At 41.1% G+C, this 22,500-nt stretch overlaps 1 protein-coding gene across 1 annotated transcript in view; it reads left to right on the top strand.

Moving 5' to 3' along the window:
- The window catches only part of LOC306734935 (dachshund homolog 2-like), a gene marked incomplete at both ends in the record, with an annotated part of 84,375 nt that overhangs the window by 39,466 nt on the left and 22,409 nt on the right, over positions 1 to 22,500 (top strand). Inside the window, 2 exons of the mRNA XM_079216348.1 lie at positions 9,184 to 9,290; positions 22,314 to 22,421. Of these exons, the coding sequence (XP_079072474.1) occupies positions 9,184 to 9,290; positions 22,314 to 22,421 (215 nt within the window). The remainder of the gene's footprint in view (positions 1 to 9,183; positions 9,291 to 22,313; positions 22,422 to 22,500) is intronic.

The raw sequence follows: 22,500 nt of genomic DNA on the forward strand, positions 1-22,500 counted from the left end.
ACAGACAGACAGACAACAGACACACACAGACAGACAGACAACAGACACACACACAGACAGACGACAGACAGACAGACAAACAGACACACACAGACAGACAGACAGACAACAGACACACACAGACAGACAGACAGACAGACAACAGACACACACAGACAGAGAGACAGACAACACACACACAGACAGACAGACAGACAGACAACAGACACACACACAGACAGACAACAGACACACACAGACAGACAGACAGACAGACAACAGACACACACAGACAGACAGACAACACACACACACACAGACAGACAGACAGACAGACAACAGACACACACACAGACAGACAAACAGCCTCAGCGGAGAGGAAGTGACATTATCATTTGACCTCAAGTTGGGGGAGGACAGGAGAGGAACGGGGGAACGGGGACGGATGGAGAGACGGGAGATTAATGGAGCAATATACAGAGAAGACGAGTGACACTGGAGCAGAAAACCAAAAGAGAGGCGGGGTTTCAAGAGAAATTAAAATTAATTTACACTATGAAGTCACTTTAGATCTCGTTGGCTCAGGTATAAATAGATGCTTATTTAAATATAAATATAAATATATATATATATATATATATATATATATATATATATATATATATATATATATATAAATATGTATAAGAGATCATTTAAAGGTACACGGTGTGTGTGTGTGTGTGTGTGTGTGTGTGTGTGTGTGTGTGTGTGTGTGTGTGTGTGTGCAGTCTACACAGCGGCATTAAAGCTGAGGGAAGATTCACACCCTCAAAATGAGTCTTGTTATTTAAAAATTCATATCACACTTTAGCATTTTCATGCAGACGCGTCACACAAAAATGGGGATAAAATCCAAAAAGCCAAATATAAAAAAATCACAAAAAAGGAATACAAAATGTGAATGAAGCTTACAGTAAAACAAATAAATAAATAAAATGTGCAAACAATAAACAAATAAAAAACAAGATGACGAAGAGGAACACTTTTAGAAAATCATATCAAAAAATATAATCAAAACAATTAATTACATGAAAGTTCCAAACATTTGAATTACTGTAAACCTACTGTAAAAAGGTAAATCTGTAGGTGACAAAGGATATAAACCCGGAACCGATAAATGAAAGAGAAGAGGAACAACACCAACAAAAAGAGCAGAAGAAGAAACGGAGAGGAGGAACAGATCAGCAGCTGATGGAGAGATAAAAGAAAAGATGAAAGATTTCAGCTAAAGAGGGTTGACCCCTCGCTCTACCCCTCGTATTGACCGCAGCAGGCTTTGATAAACTGCACTCTGTGTGTGTGTGTGTGTGTGTGTGTGTGTGTGTGTGTGTGTGTGTGTGTGTGTGTGTGTGTGTGTGTGTGTGTGTGTGTGTGTGTGACCTCTGCACGTTCCGAGCTAAATCAATCTGTCAAACGAGTTAGCGAGACCGTGCTTATTCACCGCCATGCCTGTTTGTGCGTGTGTGTGTGTGAGAGGGTGTGTGCGTAGGTGTGTGTGTGTGTGTGTGTGTGACCGACCCTGACCGGCCATCAGAGCCAATGACGGAGTATTGATCAAGGCTCCGTCGCCATAGAAACGGCCATTTGGGAGGACAGGCGAGGGTGCGTCTGTGTCAAAGTGGGAAGACTTACTTCAAGGTGGCTCATCAGATCATCGCGTGTGTGTGTGTGTGTGTGTGTGTGTGTGTGTGTCAGCTTCATGTTTTCCATTGGTTGCATGCTTTCTTTTTTAAGGGTTGTTGTTGTTGAGAGAATTAAAGGTCATCAAAAGACACAACAATAACATATGCACAGCGAACATTTCAAAGCTGCCGTGTCTCATTTTAATGAACATCAATAAATCATTACCTCTTTAATTATGAGGCGATTTTATAATTACTGCAAACAGACAACAGCAGACCGTCTGCCTCCAGCTTCCTCTCCACTCTGACGTCTCCTCATCTGAACCGCTGTGGCAGGTTCTGAAGGGAAACCTGCCGGCTAGATTTACGGCACCAGACAGGAAGCCGTCCGCCGCTTTTTCATTTTCAAGGTTCAGGCGTCGTCTTTCTCAAATGAAAAGTCCTTCTTCGTACAGTTAACGTGAAGAAACTGTTACCGGTCATGTCCATACATCGTACGATAAGTCTATAACGTAAAAATAATAGAGGTCATGTCCATACATCGTACGATAAGTCTATAACGTAAAAATAATAGAGTTCATGTCCATACATCGTACGATAAGTCTATAACGTAAAAATAATAGAGGTAATGTCTATACATCGTACGATAAGTCTATAACGTAAAAATAATAGAGGTAATGTCCATACATCGTACGATAAGTCTATAACGTAAAAATAATAGAGGTAATGTCCATACATCGTACGATAAGTCTATAACGTAAAAATAATGGAGGTCATGTCCATACATCGTACGATAAGTCTATAACGTAAAAATAATGGAGGTCATGTCCATACATCGTATGATAAGTCTATAACGTAAAAATAATAGAGGTAATGTCTATACATCGTACGATAAGTCTAGAACGTAAAAATAATGGAGGTCATGTCCATACATCGTACGATTAGTCTATAACGTAAAAATAATGGAGGTCATGTCCATATATCGTACGATTAGTCTATAACGTAAAAATAATGGAGGTCATGTCCATACATCGTACGATAAGTCTATAACGTAAAAATAATGGAGATAATGTCCATACATCGTATGATAAGTCTATAACGTAAAAATAATAGAGGTCATGTCCATACATCGTACGATAAGTCTATAACGTAAAAATAATAGAGGTAATGTCCATACATCGTACGATAAGTCTATAACGTAAAAATAATGGAGGTCATGTCCATACATCGTACGATAAGTCTAGAACGTAAAAATAATGGAGGTCATGTCCATACATCGTACGATAAGTCTATAACATAAAAATAATGGAGGTCATGTCCATACATCGTACGATAAGTCTATAACGTAAAAATAATGGAGGTCATGTCCATACATCGTATGATAAGTCTATAACGTAAAAATAATAGAGGTCATGTCCATATATCGTACGATAAGTCTATAACGTAAAAATAATAGAGGTCATGTCCATACATTGTACAATAAATCTATAACGTAAAAATGAGGGAGGTCATGTCCATACATCGTACGATAAGTCTATAACGTAAAAATAATGGAGGTCATGTCCATATATCGTACGATAAGTCTATAACGTAAAAATAATAGAGGTCATGTCCATACATTGTACAATAAATCTATAACGTAAAAATAATAGAGGTAATGTCCATACATCGTACGATAAGTCTATAACGTAAAAATGAGGGAGGTCATGTCCATATATCGTACGATTAGTCTATAACGTAAAAATAATGGAGGTCATGTCCATACATCGTACGATAAGTCTAGAACGTAAAAATAATGGAGGTCATGTCCATACATCGTACGATTAGTCTATAACGTAAAAATAATGGAGGTCATGTCCATACATCGTACGATAAGTCTATAATGTAAAAATAATGGAGATAATGTCTATACATCGTACGATAAGTCTATAACGTAAAAATAATGGAGGTCATGTCCATACATCGTACGATAAGTCTATAACGTAAAAATAAGGGAGGTAATGTCCATACATCGTACGATAAGTCTATAACGTAAAAATAATGGAGGTCATGTCCATACATCGTACGATAAGTCTATAACGTAAAAATGATAAAGGTCAAGTCTATATGTTGTACGATAAGTCTATATAACATGAAAATGATGAAGGTCACATCCATGTATCTTACGATAAATCTCTAACATAAACATGATGGAGGTCCCGTCTATATCATTCAATACCGTAAAAATGATGGTCGTATCCATATATCAATAACATCAAAATGATGGAGGTCAAGTCTATATATCGTACGATAAGTCCACAACTAAAACCTTAATGGAGGTCAAGTCAACAATGTAAAAATTACATTAATGGAGGTCGAGTTCAGACATCGTATGATGAACCTTCACCGTCAACATGAAAGTCATGTCTGTATATTGTAAGTGTGTATTGTAAACACGACGGAGGTCAAGTAAACACGGAGAGAGGGTCCGATGTGCCGGAATGCAAAGTAGAGAGAGCGGCGGGGTCAAAGGTCACCTGGTACCTGTCCTGTGATGAGCTCACATACCAAGTGCTCCTCCGACGGAATGAGAGCGGATCGTTTCTATTTAAGGGTTTGAGTGCAGTAAAAGTTAAGGGTTAACAAATGAATGTAGGTCAATGGACTGTGTGTGTGTGTGTGTGTGTGTGTGTGTGTGTGTGTGTGTGTGTGTGTGTGTGTGTGTGTGTGACCTGCTCTTTGTTCCTGTGCTCGGTGCGGTAAGGAGAGTGGACCGTTGACGAGGATTAATGCCCAACATATGGCAACCCTACGGGACACACACACACACACACACACACACACACACACACACACACACACACACTGCAGTCATTACTCTGAACAAAGAACTGTAAGGCTAATGAGAAGGCGATATCATGTGTCCTTTGCACACACACACACACACACACACATGGCATGGATTCACGTGGATACGCATACACACCTAATGTTGCTTACACATGGATGGTTGCCGATGAACACACACACACACACACACACACACACACCTGGTACTGTAACATGTATCCATTGTGAGTGTGTGTGAGTTGAAAGGTAGCGGGGAGGGTTGTTGATGGAAAGACTTTTACGTTTGAATGCAAACACCTGTGTGTGTGTGTGTGTGTGTGTGTGTGTGTGTGTGTGTGTGTGTGTGTGTGTGTGTGTGTGTGTGTGTGTGTGTGTGTGTGTGTGTAAAAGAGAGAAAGCATAGTGTGTTTGTTGTACAGGTGTGTGTTTGTGAGTGAAGGAGAGGTGAAGCAGAGTTCAGAGGAAAACTGAAGGTTCATGTTTTCATTTCTTCATGCTTCTCTGCCTCTCAGTGTGTGTGTGTGTGTGTGTATGTGTGTGTGTGTGTGTGTGTGTGTGTGTGTGTGTCTCACGTATGCGATCACACCCCAAAACCTTGTCAAGACGTTTTCTCTGCACATGTTTTTACACACTTCTCTTCTCTCCCCGTCTGGCTGCCACTCCCAGTGGGATCTGACCGACATACCCAACATGCACTCTGTTGTTGTACTCGGTTCGATTCTCGTTTGGTACCGCTGGAGACCCACCGACCCTCCTTTAAGCCCCGCCCTCCTTAGCTACTGTTGCTACACCTGTGTATGTTTAATCCACCTGTTCGTGTACGATAAAACGTATGAAAAAGAACATCGGAAAAACAGTTTTTACGCTGTTTGAGGAGGAAAAGAAGGATTTAAAGTAATGCAGACAGAGTGGAAGCAAGTGACTGAAACCACAGAATTATCATATTCAATATTTTAAATTTCCCACATTTTTGAGAGGCACCTATAACTGTTCATATTCACACAGTGGAAGTGGATGAAAACCGTACTCCGTCTATGAGAAGTGACGTCACCTCGTTGGTTTGTGAAGTGCCATTCTGAAGCCACGAGGTCTGCATTTTGGTCGTCGCCATCTTGCTTTTTTGCAACCAGTGAAGAGGAAGTGAGCATATTTGGACTGAGGAGGAGCGACGTAGAGACGCCGTATACGTCTCTGGTGTCGACCTGTCAATCACCTTGTAGCCCCGCCCTAGGAGAGAGAATGCAGCTTTAACACATGAAGCATATACTTCTAAACAACCAGAGGAGTCATTTATATAGACTTCTATACAACCAGAGGAGTGTTAAAGAATGCAGCTTTAACACAAGAAGCATATACTTCTAAACAACCAGAAGAGTCATTTATATAGACTTCTATACAACCAGAGGAGTGTTAAAGAATGCAGCTTTAACACAAGAAGCATATACTTCTAAACAACCAGTGGAGTCATTTATATAGACTTCTATACAACCAGAGGAGTGTTAAAGAATGCAGCTTTAACACAAGAAGCATATACTTCTAAACAACCAGTGGAGTCATTTATATAGACTTCTATACAACCAGAGGAGTGTTAAAGAATGCAGCTTTAACACAAGAAGCATATACTTCTATACAACCAGAGGAGTAGCCCCCTGGTGGTCAGGAGAGAGAATGCAGCTTTAACACATGAAGCATAGACAATGAATGCAATTCTTGTGTTTTCCAATAAACTTTAGGACACAAACAAATTATTATATTATATATATATATATATCTATATATAGATAGATATATATATATATATATATATATATATATCTATATATATATATATATATAGATATATATATATATAGATATATATATACGTATATATATATATCTATATCTATATATATATAGATATATATCTATAGATATATATATAGATACATATATGTGTATTGCCTGCTGAGTTGCTTTCCTTGGTGTTATAAGTAGGTAATTAAATAGTAATCTCCCGTCCCGATGAAGACGCCTATGGTGCCCGTATACATGAGCGCCACGGGAATTAAGCTGGACGCGCCAACGCCAGTAAAACATGAACAAACACAGTTTTAATCCATTCATTGCAGTTTTGGTGTTGAGAACTTTGCCACACTTCCATATTCTTGTGTTTCCATGTCCCATTATTCATGTTAAAGGTCTATTCTATTCTTTTCTTCTTCTATTCTCATCCGGTGACACTGTGCTGAAGTACAGGTTTGAGTTTCTTGCTCCTCTCTCTCTCACGCGCTCTAGGTGTAAATGACTTTGGACGGCCATCTGTTACTTAGCCACCCTGCAGAGAGTTGGCCTGCATGCACACCTCCTGTGTGTGTGTGTGTGTGTGTGTGTGTGTGTGTGTGTGTGTGTGTGTGTGTGTGTGTGTGTGTGTGTGTGCGACTTCCTTTATGTTTAGTGGCGTGTGTGCAGTTACTGTATTCTTGTGTTTATTTATGCCTTCATGCACATGCATAATACAGGAGGTTGTGTGTGCGTGTGTGTGTGTGTGTGTGTGTGTGTGTGTGTGTGTGTGTGTGTGTGTGTGTGTGTGTGTGTGTGTGTGTGTGTGTGTGTGACAGAAACAGAGAGGGATACTTGTGTTGCCGATGTGTATTCAGGCTCACATGCTCATGTCGAACATGTATTACTGTGTGTGTGTGTGTGTGTGTGTGTGTGTGTGTGTGTGTGTGTGTGTGTGTGTGTGTGTGTGTGTGTGTGTGTGTGACATTGTTTTACATAATTGTTTACATCATATTTAGCCTCGGTCAGCGCTAGTTCCTCCTTATATGTCCCTCTCATTTAAGTCGATCATTTAGCAAAGTAAAATGTATTAATACACATTATTTCATGAGCTGTTCGTGTTGTTCAGTTTCCTTCCTTTCACAATAAAAGCCTCCCAGCGGCAAAGACTGTTGATAACCGAGCTGTAGGCCGGATTGTTTAAATACTGAGGTCAGGAGAATAACCCCCAATAACTAGACACACAAACACATTTAAATATAATAAAGACAATAAAAAAGAGGGAATTTTAAATAATTAAGTGTTTTTTAATGTTTTTTTTATTTATTTATTTACCTGTTCATCCACCTTCCAAGATAATCCCCTACAGTTATTTCAAATAATATTTTCTGGAAACTTTCTTGGAAATTTCATACAAACAAATTTACCGAAGCACTGATGTAAGTAGTAACATTTTGTAAAAACTAAATTATACTGTAATCGAGCCTAAAAGTCTATTTTTAAGTTTAACTCTTCAAAGTAAAATCCAAAATTGCTAAAACCTCCAAATCCCCAGATTTTAGCCCTGTTCGTCAAAGGGCTTTTATTGTGAAGGAGCTGAATGTTAAATACTACATAAACGATGTGGTTTATTATTAAAAGCTTTCATCTGGTGTTAAATTGAGATCTTTGTTTTCATCACACATTCATGCTGCATATTAATCACACATCAAAATATTAGTTTCCATATCTTGCATCAGGTTGCAGATACAGACTGAGCTGCTTATCTGAAAGAGGGGGATATTTTAGGACGTGGCAACCCCTGCTGTTTGAGCCGGTTGGAGGTGTGAAGCGATCGCTTCATCCACAGAGAGACCAAGAAATCAACCAATCAGATTTCACCACAGTTTGTTTTCCCTTCTTCTAAATTCATCCTGAAATCAGCCAATCAGGAGCGGCGGCTGAAACCATGTGACGTCATCCGCTTGATTTGATTGGCTCCTCCCGACCGACGCTTATTAATCTCTCTGCAATTACACAAAGTTCTTCTTCATCACAGCGCAAATCATGTTACCATAATAATTCATGTGTTGCAGCAACTTGAGGACAGAAATACATAAAGATGAATACAGGAAGTAAAATAATAGTCATAATAATAACAAGAGGTTTATGGAAATAGACGGAAAACTATATAGTTATACGGTAAAGTGAAGAATAACCAGAACAATATATATTGTGATTCATAACTTAGTGTTATCTGCATTAATAGAGCAACATAATGTAAATATGATATAGTATATAATGACATAATACCATTTACACACATTATAGTATGCTGTATTATAGTATGCACTAATAATAATAATAATAATAATATATTAAAAACACGTTTCATCTTTTATAAAGTAAAAATTATTCAAAAAGTATTTGTATTTATTCGTCAAGTTTCCTCTCATTTTCTATATTATATTTGTACCACGTATGTATATAATTTATATTAGAATATTTGTATAAGTGATCAATCACTTATCAATTATTATTTTCCTTGTAAATAGTAACAAATACAATGAATATAAAAACAGTATATATTGATTTTACATGGTGATTTTAGACCAGATATTAATTTGTTGGATCTCCTTCCTCACATGACTGGATATCATTTATCATTTGTCTCATTGTGTGAAGCAGCAATAAAGTAAAGTCCACAAACTGGATATCGAGGTATATTATATTTTTATTGCTGTAAAATATAACATTTTGTTTGTATTACTTGCTTTCATATAAACGTGTGGAAATATCTTCAAATCTCAACTAATTATTGAATCATATCTGCTCTGTTTTTGTGCGATTGTGGATCTCCGTCCTCGAGGCTGCGGACCTAATTCTGTGTGGTAGTAATTAATCTCTCTCTCTCTCTCCCTCCCTCCCTCCCCCCTCTCTCCCTCTCTCTCTCTCTCTCTCCCCCCTGCAGCTCTCGCCCGGGCCGTCCTCCGAAGCGTTGTTCTGGGGCCGGGCTCCAGGAAAGCCCCAGGCTGCTGCACCCGGGCCTGCTGTCCCCCAACCTGCTGTCACACACCGGTACGAGGGTGTGTGTGTGTGTGTGTGTGTGTGTGTGTGTGTGTGTGTGTGTGTGTGTGTGTGTGTGTGTGATGGTCTTTAATCTCTCTGCTTCCTCGTTTTATTCCTTCAGCTCTCGTTTTGTTTCACACTTTTAATGATCAGATTTGCAGTTTTTTTTTCTTCTTTTTTTAAATGTATTTAAAGGGACAGTACACAACCATCTTCCTCGTAACGCTGCTAATCAATCTAGTTTCAGGTGGGAGTGGCCTAGTTTTGGAGATTTGGTCCGTGGAGATGTTATTAGACTTCATCTGATATGTTGTTGTTGTTGTTGTTGTTGTTGTTGTTGTTTTGATGTGTGAGAGCTGGATCCTGGACTCCGCCGGGTCCTATTAACATGTTTATGGTCTCAGGCTGCAGTACCGGCAGCCGGCCACCAGGACACAGTCTTCCTTTTCCTGTCTTCATCCTTCCTTCTCCTCCCTCTACCTCCTCATTCCTTCATCTCAGTCTCTTTGAGTCCCCCTTTCTCCTCCTCCTCCTCTCCTCCTCCTCATCTCTCCATCCCATGTCTCTTCTCTGTAAATACATGAATGAAGGGAACTGAAGAAAAAAGAGTTTCTGTGTAAATAAATGGAAAGAAAAGTCTATTAGAGAGAGAGAGAGAGAGAGAATGGAGAGAAGGAAGGAGGGATGTCGCCAGAGGAGATGATGAAACCTAAAAACGAGTGCCAGAGAGAGAGAGAGAGAGAGAGAAGGGGGAGCGAGAGACGGAGGGAGAGAAGGACAGATTGTTGAGGATGCAGGGAAGGAAAGAGGAAACGGGAAGTGAACGAGTGAAGGAAGGGAGGAAAAAAAGATGGAAGAAGAAGAAGAAGAAGAAGAAAAAGAAGAAGAAGACCTGCAGAGAAAGAGAGAGAGGGCGAACGAGTGCAGCCTGCATGGTGGCGTGATGAATGACACGTCTCTGGGGTCCCACTCCTCCATCTGTCCATCCCTCCCTCCTCCTTTCTTTTCTCGACTCATCTCCCTCTCTTCCTTCCTTTTTTTGCCTCTTCCTTCTCTCCTTTATTTCTCCCTCTGTCCTTTGGAAATCCTACTTTTGCACTTCCTCTCCTCCTTTTTTCACTTCCTCTTTTCTCTCATACCTTCCTAGTTTCTCTTCCTCCTCCCTCGTTTATTTCCTTCTCATCCCTCTTCTTACTTTTTGTGCTTCTTCCTTCCTTCTTCTTCTCCCTCCTTTCCATTCCTCTTCTCTTCCCTCTTTCTTCCTGGGCTCGCCTCCCTTCTTCCCTTCCTCTGCCTCTTTCATCTCCTTCAATCCTCCCTCCCTTTAAACCTCTTTCTTGCGTCCTATCTTTCATCCTTGCCCTCCTTCTGCGCTTCCTTCCCTCATTCATTTGCAACATCTCCCCTCCTTTTCATCTTTTTTTGTCTGACCCTTCCTCCTTCCTTCCTTACCTCCTTCTTCCACCCTTTCCATGTTCTTTGCCTCCTTACTTTCCTCTCATCTTTCTCCTTCCCTCCTAGCCTTCTTTTCTCTCCTTCCTCCTCTCCGTCTCCTCATCATCCCTCTCTTTTATTTCACACCTGCCATGTTGCGCTCTCTTCTCCTTCATTGCATCCTTCCATCCTTCCTTACCCTCATTTCTCCCACATTTCTCTCCTTCCTGCCCTGTTTTCTCCTCCTCCTCCTTTCATCTCTCCATCTTCAAACTTCCTCTTCTTCATCCCTCCTTTCCTCTTCCTCTTCAGTCTCCTCCCATTTCTCCCTCAACTATTCTTCTTACTCTCAGCTTCCGCTTTCCTTCAAATCTGTTTTTAACATTTTTCTTTTCCATCTTTCCTTCCCTCCTTCCTTCCCTCTGTCCCCTTGACGGAGACTGTTGGCCTCCTTCTCTCTTTCCTTCTCTCTCTCTCCTTCTCTCTCCTTCCCTCCTTCCCTCCTTCTCTCTCTCTCTCCAGGATAAATAAAACATGGTTGTGTTTAGTGACATATGGACACAGCTCACTGTGGCATACTAATGACACACACACACACACACATCAGGTGTGTGTGTGTGTGCGCCGAAATGTGTGTGTTTGTCGGAACATTAGTGGAACCCAGAGAAAACATTTGCTCACTTATGATCGCTCATTACACACACACACACACACACACACACACACACACACACAATCGCAGTACATATATACAACACACACACTTGGCAGTCGTCGGATGTCGCATTCCGCCTTAGTCACACACACACACACACCCAGAGTTCGGTCGTCTTTGCCGCCCCGCGTCCATGGAGACGGCGCGTTGCCGGGGGAGACGGGCTGTTGTTTACGACCTCGCGGGCGCCGTGTCGATGGGGGGCGTCGGCCAATCACAGATGGACGTTCATCACACGTTAGAAAACACACAGAGGAGAGGAGGAGAGGAGGAGAGGAAGAATGGAGGGAGGAGAGGAAGAGAGGAGCGATGAGAGGAAGAGAGGAGGAATGGAGGGAGGAGAGAGGAGGAGAGGAAGAATGGAGGGAGGAGAGAGGAGGAGAGGAAGAATGGAGGGAGGAGAGTGGAGGAGAGGAAAAGAGGAAGAATGGAGGGAGGAGAGAGGAGGAGAGGAAGAATGGAGGGAGGAGAGAGGAGGAGAGGAAGAATGGAGGGAGGAGAGAGGAGGAGAGGAAGAATGGAGGGAGGAGAGAGGAGGAGAGGAAGAATGGAGGGAGGAGAGTGGAGGAGAGGAAAAGAGGAAGAATGGAGGGAGGAGAGAGGAGGAGAGGAAGAGGAGGGAAGATGGAGGCGAAGGAGGAGAAGGTAGAGGGGAAGGAGGGAGGAAAGAAAAGGGGAGGAAAGAAGAGGGGAGGAAAGAAGAGGGGAAGAAAGAAGAGGGGAGGGAAGAAGAGGGGAAGAAAGAAGAGGGGAGGGAAGAAGAGGGGAAGAATGGGATGATGCAGAAAACCATTTAGGAACTTTAGAAAAAAAGTGTAAAGACTTTAAAAAAGGATAGAAGAAGAAACAGAGGAAGGAAGGAAGGAAGGAAGCAGCAAAGAGCAGTTCATATAGAAGGTGGATGGAGGAAGAAGGAAGTGAGGAGAGAGGAAAGGAAAGGACGCCAGAGCCAGAGGAAGGAAAGGAAGAAGGGAAGAAGGAAAAAGGCAGAAAGAAGATGGATTGAACCGAGAGGAGAGAGCGAGGGAGGAGAGAGCGAGGGAGGAGAGAGCGAGGGAGGAGAGCGAGGGAGGAGAGAGCGAGGGAGGAGAGAGCGAGGGAGGAGAGAGCGAGGGAGGAGAGAGTGAGGGAGGAGAGAGCGAGGGAGGAGAGAGCGAGGGAGGAGAGAGCGAGGGAGGAGAGAGCGAGGGAGGAGAGAGTGAGGGAGGAGAGAGCGAGGGAGGAGAGAGTGAGGGAGGAGAGAGCGAGGGAGGAGAGAGCGAGGGAGGAGGCTTAAACGACAACAAGAGAGTGATATCAGTTTAATTGGCCTCATCTTCCTTAACAAAGACGCTGTGATGATAAGCGTGGGCGTGTGTGTGTGTGTGTGTGTGTGTGTGTGTGTGTGTGTGTGTGTGTGTGTGCGTGTGTGTGTGTGTGTGTCTGTGTGTGTGTGTGGTAACCTATGCAGGGTGCTGCGGCACTCATTTGACTTGTTAATTCACTTCAAAAACAGCTCAATGGTTCGCCTTGTCTTCTTTCACACACACACACACACACACACACACACACTTCACACAGTTTGGACACAGAGACACGTAAACACAACTACAAACACTTTATGCGCACAAGGTCTTTTTTTTATACACACACTCTTTAAAAAAGAAAACGACAAATACACTTTTGACACACACACACACACACGGTTTCCTAAACACATTTTTTTGGGAACAAATACACACACTTTGCAGTGACAGACATAAACATAAACACATCTGGCGCATACGCACACATTGACCTCACTTGTGCATGCACACACACACACACACACACACACACACACACACACACACACAAACACACACAAACACAAGTACTCTGTGTAGGTTACAGATGAAGTGCTTTCAATCTTGTCCTGAAAAGAATACACTCATCTGAGGACTCTTATGTGCACCTGCAGAGAGAGAGAGAGGAGAGGAGAGAGAGAGAGAGAGAGAGAGAGGGAGAGAGAGAGAGAGAGACGAATGGGGAGGAGGGAGGCTGAAGAGGACTAAAGTGACATAAAGTCCTTTTCATCTCTCCTCTTCTTTTTCCTTCCACCTCCTGCATCTATATGCCAGCTAAACACACACACACACACACACACACACACACACACACACACACACACACACACACACACACACACACACACACACACACACACACCCCACCGGTTGAGTTTGTTTCTACAGAAACCAAAGTCTGTATTATTTCTATTTAATTGCGCCGTATGTACGTTGCACGTTTATTGGAGTTATCTGCGTGTTATCATTGTTTTTATAATAATGTATAATAATATGTTATTTTACCATTTCTTTGTTGCATTTGTTTCATCTTTGAGCAGACGACTATTATCCATATGAAGCTTGGTGGAGTGATGTCTACTGGGATTTGAGTGCATACTCCCAACCCTTAACGCGAGGAAAGGAACTGTAATCCCGGGTTCATGTGTCGCCCCCTGTGGACAGAAGCGGTAGTGCCTCCATGCTCCCTTGAGAAAACCTCTCATTTGACTGCAGCAGGTTCTGATGACGAGGATTAAGAACGACTCTATAGAAACAGACCATCTTCTCTGTGATGGTCTGTTTACTGGTGGAGGTCTATAGAGGACCAGGACTACACTGAGACTGGTTCAGAACCAGCTAGGAGTTCTTTAACTGGGAACATAACCCTAAATCATGGACTTTATTAACCAATAGAACCTTTTAACTTTGACTTATTCAGAAAACCGACCAATCTTTATCAAACGTTATTAGGCAATGTCAACCGTTGCTGTAGTTTGCACTGTTAGCGCCTTTAGCATCGTTAGCTCAGCTGTCACCATGTTGAGAGCCATTGAGAGGCAATGCAAATTATCCAAGTTACATCTTACATTAACATTTGCATCGTAATCGTGTAGCCCTTTAAGCCCTAACCCCTAATCCTATTTATTGTTTGAGTTGTGTTTAGAGGTTGTACATCGGGATTATATATTATTGTAGCCCTGATTTTTATGTTTAATTTGATACCTAACATGTTTTTTTTGGGGGGGGGAGGGATTTATACCATGATTTTTTCTTGATTTTCCTGATATAAAAGGGTACCCCGATTAGGGGACCCTAGGGCTTAACAACATGAACAAAAGGAAAGTTTTAAACTTATTTACAGATTTGCCCATAACATTATCATATTTCATGTTTGCAACAGGCCACAGTATTTATTTATTTAGAATGATTGATTTTAAATAACCGTAAGAGCAGCAAACACATAATTACTTTTTAAAATATATTGGCACACCAATCAAATGTTAAACTAATATTGCGTAGAGGTATTTTGATAGCAATTGTATTTTCTCTGGCTCATTTGGTTTGGAAACTTTTCCTTGTTGTGTAAATGGCTTAAAAAACTACACATTCATTATAGTTTGGCCCACAATCCCAAACATTTGGCCAACCCAGAACTAAAGCAACAGATAAGAAGTGGAAAAGCACAGCACGGGCCTGCGCCAGTTGGACTGACGGCTAATCTCCGTGAAACGCGGGACAGAAATACCCCAACAAAGAAAAACGGGACTGAATAAGCAACAACGTAATTCCTGAAGATTACAGTTTAATTGAATGATCTTCGCTCATAAACAGTCCAATGGTGTGAAGTTCTGCCAGAACAAAAATCAATGAGGTAATAAACTATAATAACCTGCAGCGCACGTTATTACCATAAAACACTTGTTTACACCGGCCTGCAAAGTAATTACTGCTAATAAAAGAGGATTGTTGGTTCTGTTAGCAGTTGTTTTCTTTAAAAACTTGATCTTCACCTATTTGGTGATGTGTGTGGGCTGTTCACTCGGAGTGCAACATACAGGGAATAAAGTCTCTAACCATCGAATTGAAACACAGAACAACCTTTTTTTACATGTTGATCTTTTATGTAGACTTTATTAAGGAATGATTACCTCAAACATCGACTTTAAATAGCTAATAGAACTTAATTTGGCCAATGGAGCACATATTGACCCATTATATTTTTCACATTTTAACTTTATACTGTAGGATGACTTCATGAATCAATATAAGCCTAATTATTGAATTGAAGTTGGCAATATAACTTCAAATTATTGCCTTGTTTTAGGCAGTAGAGCCCTGAAGAATTGATTGTACCAGAAGAACCAATAAATAACAGCCCTTAAAGTAACTGTAATGAGTTGATTCTGGCGACCCCTGTGGACAATCGCGGTAGTGCTTCCGAGCACCAGACTCCCTTCAGAAAACTTCTTATTTTACCGCATCTGGTGACGAGCATTAAGAATAACTGTATAGAAATAGACAAACCTCTCGCTGGTGGTCATGTTTACTGATGCAGGTCATATGGAGGCATCTGGATTACATTGAGACTGGTTCATAACCAGTTAAAAGTTCCTTTTATGAACTTTAACTGGGAACATAATCCTAAATCATTGACTGTATCAGGCTATAGAACTCTTTGCCATTGACTACCTTGTCTTTTCCAGGAAATAGACCCAATAACATTGCATTTAATTTAGTTGTACCTCTAACCACTGACTTAAACATTGACTATTAACAGGCACTGCTAGCGTTACTCTATTACTTTTTATCGACTGTCAAACCCAGTTGCTTTTCCAGTTCAACTTAATGGAAAGCTCTTATGGAGTTCGGCACTCAATGTTGCTCTAACGACTTCCTGTTTACAGACTCAAAACGTCTTTAAAGTCAAAGACTTGGCGAACACAAGGACCCAAAGCCAGTGTGTCTATCAGAGATGGCACAAAATGGCCGCTGCAAAACGGTTCCAAATGGGCGTCTTGTACTGGTAGTGAAAGCTAAAGATGGGCCACCTAAGTGCCAGAGTGCGGAGCTGAAATCTATTTGACTCAGCACAAGAGCAATCGACTGCATTTGTAAATTGGCACTCCGAGTGCTCGCAAGAAGAAAGGTGGGGGGGGGGGGGGGGGGGGAGAGAAAAAACAGAACAGTGTGTTTCTAAATTCAGAACACAAAGAGCAATTTCTCTGTTTTCCTGTTTGTTTTATTCAAAGTGTCACTCCGTCTCTGAGAGCGTGTTCGGAGCACTTCGTCAGAGATGTAGGTGCAGTGGATTAAATATTTACAACCGCGGCCAAATGGGGTGGGTTTCACGCGAGCTCAGGGGGGTGGGGGGGTTTAGGACTCTTGAAGATCAACCAACAGCCTCCACCAGCAGACTCAAAGCTATTAAAGACCATCCCGTGCTGTGGAAGGACACTGTCAGATCTCATTTAGAATATCGCCATGTAGTGGATGCTTTTACTGAAAAAGAAGCAGGAGGAGGTCCACTTCCTTCATGGCGGGTGTGGTGGGGGGAGGCGTCAATGACTTAGTCTAACATGTGCTATGTAGGCCAGAGTCCTGGTCGCTCACTAAATACGAGCCCAGACGCTTTGTTGGGTTTCATGTGGTCGAAGTGAAGAACTCACTTCAAGAGAGAGAGAGAGAGAGAGAGAGAGAGAGAGGCGTTTCTTAAAGAGGAAAATATGGGTTCAGTTTCAAAATCTCTAAAATCAATTGAGCTTTTATTTTGAAAAGTCTGAAGTCAAACGTTTCAACATTTAAAGCTTTAACCGTCATTGTGTATAGTATTTTATCTTTTCCTGACTTTCGAAAATAATACACCACAAAACATGAATCATTTAATGTTTTTTTTTTAACTTGTTTTTTTAAGGTTGCTCGTTGGTCCTGAAGGGAATTTCTTCATGTTTTGCCCTAACTTCCTCTTGGACTGATTTAGAATTTAGTGGTGAAAGGTCCCTGTGACTGAATGTATTTATTCATTAACGTTATTCATGAGAATTACACACAACTGTCTGTTATAATTACTAAGTGGTGACACTTTGAACAGACAAGGTTAAAAACCACGAGGCGGTTATTCTAGTTTTTTTACTTTCTCCTTTTGCTGTGGAAGTTTCTGTTCTTCTGTAAAAAAAATGTAACTAGCATTAAAAAAGTGTGTGTGAATTTTTTTTTAAACTTTTATTTAATCAGCAAGTCTGTAATAAATACAAGATCTCTTTTACATGAGAGACCTGTGCGGCCAGAGGGGCGTTGTGCGGTTTCTAACACATTATTTCACACCCAGGGTGCATAGTGCAAAAGCATGTTTTTTGCCGAGACTTCAGGGACACGAACACATCTCGTCAGTTCATTGTTTCTTCTTCTGCTCGTACCAACTTTATGCCTTTTTCTCCTTCCTTTATTCAACCAACGCCACATTCATCCCTCCTGAAACATTGACGTCTGGACCGATCCATTCTGCAGAGACGTTTCACCGATATAAATGACCATTCTTGACCTGCTGGTGGCGCTAAAGAAAAAGGTCAGAGGATCACCAAAATCCAAAGGAGTCCTCCTGCAGGCCACATGGGCATGCCTAACAAATGTCATGGCGATGCATTCAACGCTCTGATAGTTACGAAGCCAAGACTGCCGATGCAAACGGGCCCAGAGTGCCGTCTGACAGGCCCAAGCAGATGAAAGAGATCCGTACTATCAGTGTTTCTTTCTTAGAGTTTCTACTTTGACATGAAGCCAACGTCTCTGCTTGAAAGTCCTGAATAAAACCCACCTTGACTCAACTATTCCCTGGGAAAATTCCTCCCGTTGAGTGGATTTGGTTTGTCACGTTACGCTGACGATCCACTTCTCTTCCATCATAATCCTCTTTGTCCACACTTCCTTCTTCCTGTCTCATCCTCTCTCGCTCTCTCTCTTTCGTCCTTCGGAAAACATTAGGATGCACGGGAAGGAAAAAGAGATGGGTAAACAACGTATGGACAACCCACAGGGGACCACTGAAACACACACACACACACACACACACACACACTGGCTTCTATATGACGCGTGTGTCTTTGAAGCAGTCTGTCAATCAATCACACACTAATTCCCAAGGTTCCCTGGTCGCCATTAGCGGCGGGGGTCGATGCTCGGTAACCGTGGACACAGCGGACAGCCATCGATCGTGTGTGTGTGTGTGTGTGTGTGTGTGTGTGTGTGTTTGATAGTCATGATGGAGAACAGTATTGTGGTTCTGCCCTCACTATTGATTGTCTTCTAGTTTCATCGAGGCGAAGCGGGCGTTCGGACTCTCTGTCCGTGTGTGTGTGTGTGTGTGTGTGTGTGTTTACGGGAGTGTGTACTCCATGTTTTGTGCATATGAGTGTGTGTGTCCAGTGTGTGTGCAGCCCTGTTTCCTGTGTCTGTGTATGCATCTCTGTGAGTGTGTCGAGGTGTTCTCAGAGTAATGACCCATCCTCCATTATTAATAATCCATCCTCTTCTTCTTTTTGCCGTTCTCTCTCTTTTTTATTTTTATTTTCCACTTAAACAAAATATAGTTAGCTTGTTGTTGTTGTTGTTTACCAGGCTACTGTACAATCCCTGTCACAGTTTGTTCAATAATGAAATATTGATTTATTATTAGTTCAACTTTAACTATATTACATATTTAATAATACTAATTATTAGCAATACTTTATGGTTTCTTAATGGTTAATAATGTATTATTATTAAGTCTTTAAATATTATCTGGATGGCTATCACAAAGTTACAACTTATGATTATAATACTTTGTTAATTGGTTAATAAATGCAAATGAAAAGTATTTAATAGTTAATATATTTTTTGCAGAAAACGCTGGAAATTATATTTATCAAAGTATTATTGTTTTTGCAACTTTACTCGTGTTTGTTATGATATGACAGAAGAGCAGCTCCTCCCACTTCATGTCTAAATACATGTCATAATTCATAACTTTCCCTCTTCCTTTCTTTCTCTTGTTTCCCACGTTGGTCCTTCTCCTCTTTCATCCTCTGACCTCTCTGCCGTCACTCATCCCTTCATCATGTGACTCGTCCTTCTTTTGGACTGTATTCACATTTCCAGACCTCTCTCTCTCTCTCTCTCTCTCTCTCTCTCTTTCACATCAATCCTTCCTCCCTCGTTCACCCTCAGTCTGCTTCTGCTTCTCTTTCATGAGCATTGTCTCTTCTCCTTTCCCTCCTCTGCTGTCGTGGAGAACCAAATAGATAACTGACATGTATCTCATGACAACTCATTATTCGTTGCATCCGATTGCCGGTTTTCTAGAACCTCCGTGAGCTTGTGAGCTCCTTGTGGTCCTCCTCGGTGTTGGCCTCCTTCATGTTCCTCCTCTTCTCTCAGCAGACAATACGTCTGGTCACTCTGCCTCGGGCTCTCTCTCTCTCTCTCTCTCTCTCTCTCTCTCTCTCTCTCTCTCTCTCTGCTCCTTGTACTTGTGAAACAGATTGTATTATTATTAAGATGGACGCTCACCGGTTTCGGATGAGGATCCATCGTCAGATCCACGTGGTTTAGATCTTTACACACACGTACATTAAATACATGAGTTGTATGTTCTGCGTTACATTGCAAAAAGACCACTTTAAACCTACAATGACACATTTTTGGCCAATATGTTGAAACTTCCTAACCTGCCACCATCAATATATAGAGATAGAGAGAGATAGTTAGAGAGATATATAGAGATAGAGATAGTTAGAGAGATATAGATAGAGTTAGAGATAGATATATAGAGATAGAGATAGTTAGAGAGATATAGATAGAGTTAGAGATAGATATATAGAGATAGAGATAGTTAGAGAGATATAGATAGAGTTAGAGATAGATATATAGAGATAGAGATAGTTAGAGAGATATAGATAGAGTTAGAGATAGATATATAGAGATAGAGAGAGATAGTTAGAGAGATATATAGAGATAGAGATAGTTAGAGAGATATAGATAGAGTTAGAGATAGATATATAGAGATAGAGATAGTTAGAGAGATATAGATAGAGTTAGAGATAGATATATAGAGATAGAGATAGTTAGAGAGATATAGATAGAGTTAGAGATATATATATAGAGATAGAGATAAAGAGAGATAGTTAGAGAGATACATAGAGATAGAGATAGAGTTAGAGATAGATATATAGAGATATAGAGATCAATAGAGATAGAGATAGATAGATAGAGATAGATAGATAGAGATAGATAGATAGATAGATAGATAGATAGATAGAGATAGATAGATATAGATAGAGATAGATAGATATAGATAGAGATAGATAGATAGAGATAGATAGATAGATAGAGATAGATAGATAGATAGATAGAGATAGATAGATAGAGATAGAGATAGATAGATAGATAGATATAGATAGAGATAGATAGATAGAGATAGAGATAGATAGATAGATAGATAGAGATAGATAGATAGATGATAGATAGATAGATAGATAGATAGATATAGATAGAGATAGATAGATAGATAGAGATAGATAGATAGATAGATAGATAGAGATAAAGAGCTAGAGATAGATAGAGATATATAGAGATAGTTAGAGAGATAGAGATAGAGATAGATAGATAGATAGATAGATAGATAGATAGATAGATAGATAGATAGATAGATCGAGATAGATGGATATATAGAGAGAGATAGATAGAGATAGGGAGAGAGAGAGATAGAGAGAGATAGAGAGAGATATAGATACAGATATATATATATATATATAGAGAGAGAGATAGAGTGGATAGTGAAAATGAACAAGATACATAATACAAACATTTAAAAAAACAAGATCAGAACAAGTGTAATAAATAAGTAATCACACGGTAAAGGTAGAATTCATTATTGAACATTGAACCTCAAGATGTACACTTTTTCTTCTTTTTTTTACAATAAACACGAATAATGAACATTAACATTATAAACATAATAAAAATGAACATAAACATGAATGCAAACACTAACATCCAACAACAACAACAACAACAACAACTCCAAGGCTTTGAACTCTTTACCTCTGCAGCTAAACGAGGAGCTCCAGTTTCACCTGAACACAACACACTCCCTGTCCGTCCTCCACACCTCCCTCAACCATCCACCCATCCATCTCTCCATCTCTCCATCTCTCCTTTCATCTCGCTTTAAATTAAATTTCAAACGCGACAACCCCCCTCATGACCCCCCTCCATCTTGTTTTCTTTATAGCGCAGACAACTGTACTGTGTGTGTAATGGACATTCCTGCAGAGCCGTCAACTGTGACCGGGGCAAAACCAACTGACCTACACACACACACACACACACACAAGTATGCACAGATAATCATGCATGCATTCCCTCACACACACGCACACACACACACACACATTTATAGATGAAAGAAAACTGTACGTACACACTCAGCACGACGCAAAGGGCTCACATGCACACTTACAAACATAATAGTGCATTGACACAATGAAGCACACACACACACACACACACACACACACACACACAGAGGGTCATCGCTCTCACTCTGCTGGTTGTTGTGTATAGAAGTCAGTTCCAGGTCAGTGCACAGAGCCAGGGATCTTAGTCCATACAAAAGATTCTGTGTGTGTGTGTAGCAGTAGGGGCGTGTTCCCTATGTCAGTGTGTGTCTGTGTGTGTGTCTCAGTGTGGGTGTGTGTGTGTGTGTGTGTCAGTGAACATGCATCGGCCCCGGGGCGTCTGAAACTCTCACCCTGGAACACTTCGACAAAACGCTCGGACTGAAAAGCGAAAGGATGGTGACAGCGACAGCCGGTCGTCAGTATGTGTGTCACGGCTCTCGCTGCAAAGCATCATGGGTAGTGGCACCTGCGAGGCCCGACCAGGGTGATGGTGACTGGCGGCTCGTCGAGAGATTGATGGATGTTTATTTAGGGCAGCTGATGAAACCTCTTACTTGTTTGTCATAATGAGGATGATGAAGGTGACAATACTGTGTGTGTGTGTGTGTGTGTGTGTGTGTGTGTGTGTGTGTGTGTGTCACAGGCCTGACAGCAGCAGCCATGGCCGAGCTCCAAAAGCTGCAGAAGATGAAGATGATGATGAGTCTCCAGAACGGCAACGAGTCGGACGATGACTTACACTCCAACACAGGTAGCACACACACACACACACACACACACACACACACACACACACACACACACACACACACACACACACACACACACAC

This window comes from Taurulus bubalis, assembly GCF_910589615.1.
Source record: "Taurulus bubalis genome assembly, chromosome: 3".
NCBI classification, from domain to species: Eukaryota; Metazoa; Chordata; class Actinopteri; order Perciformes; family Cottidae; genus Taurulus; species Taurulus bubalis.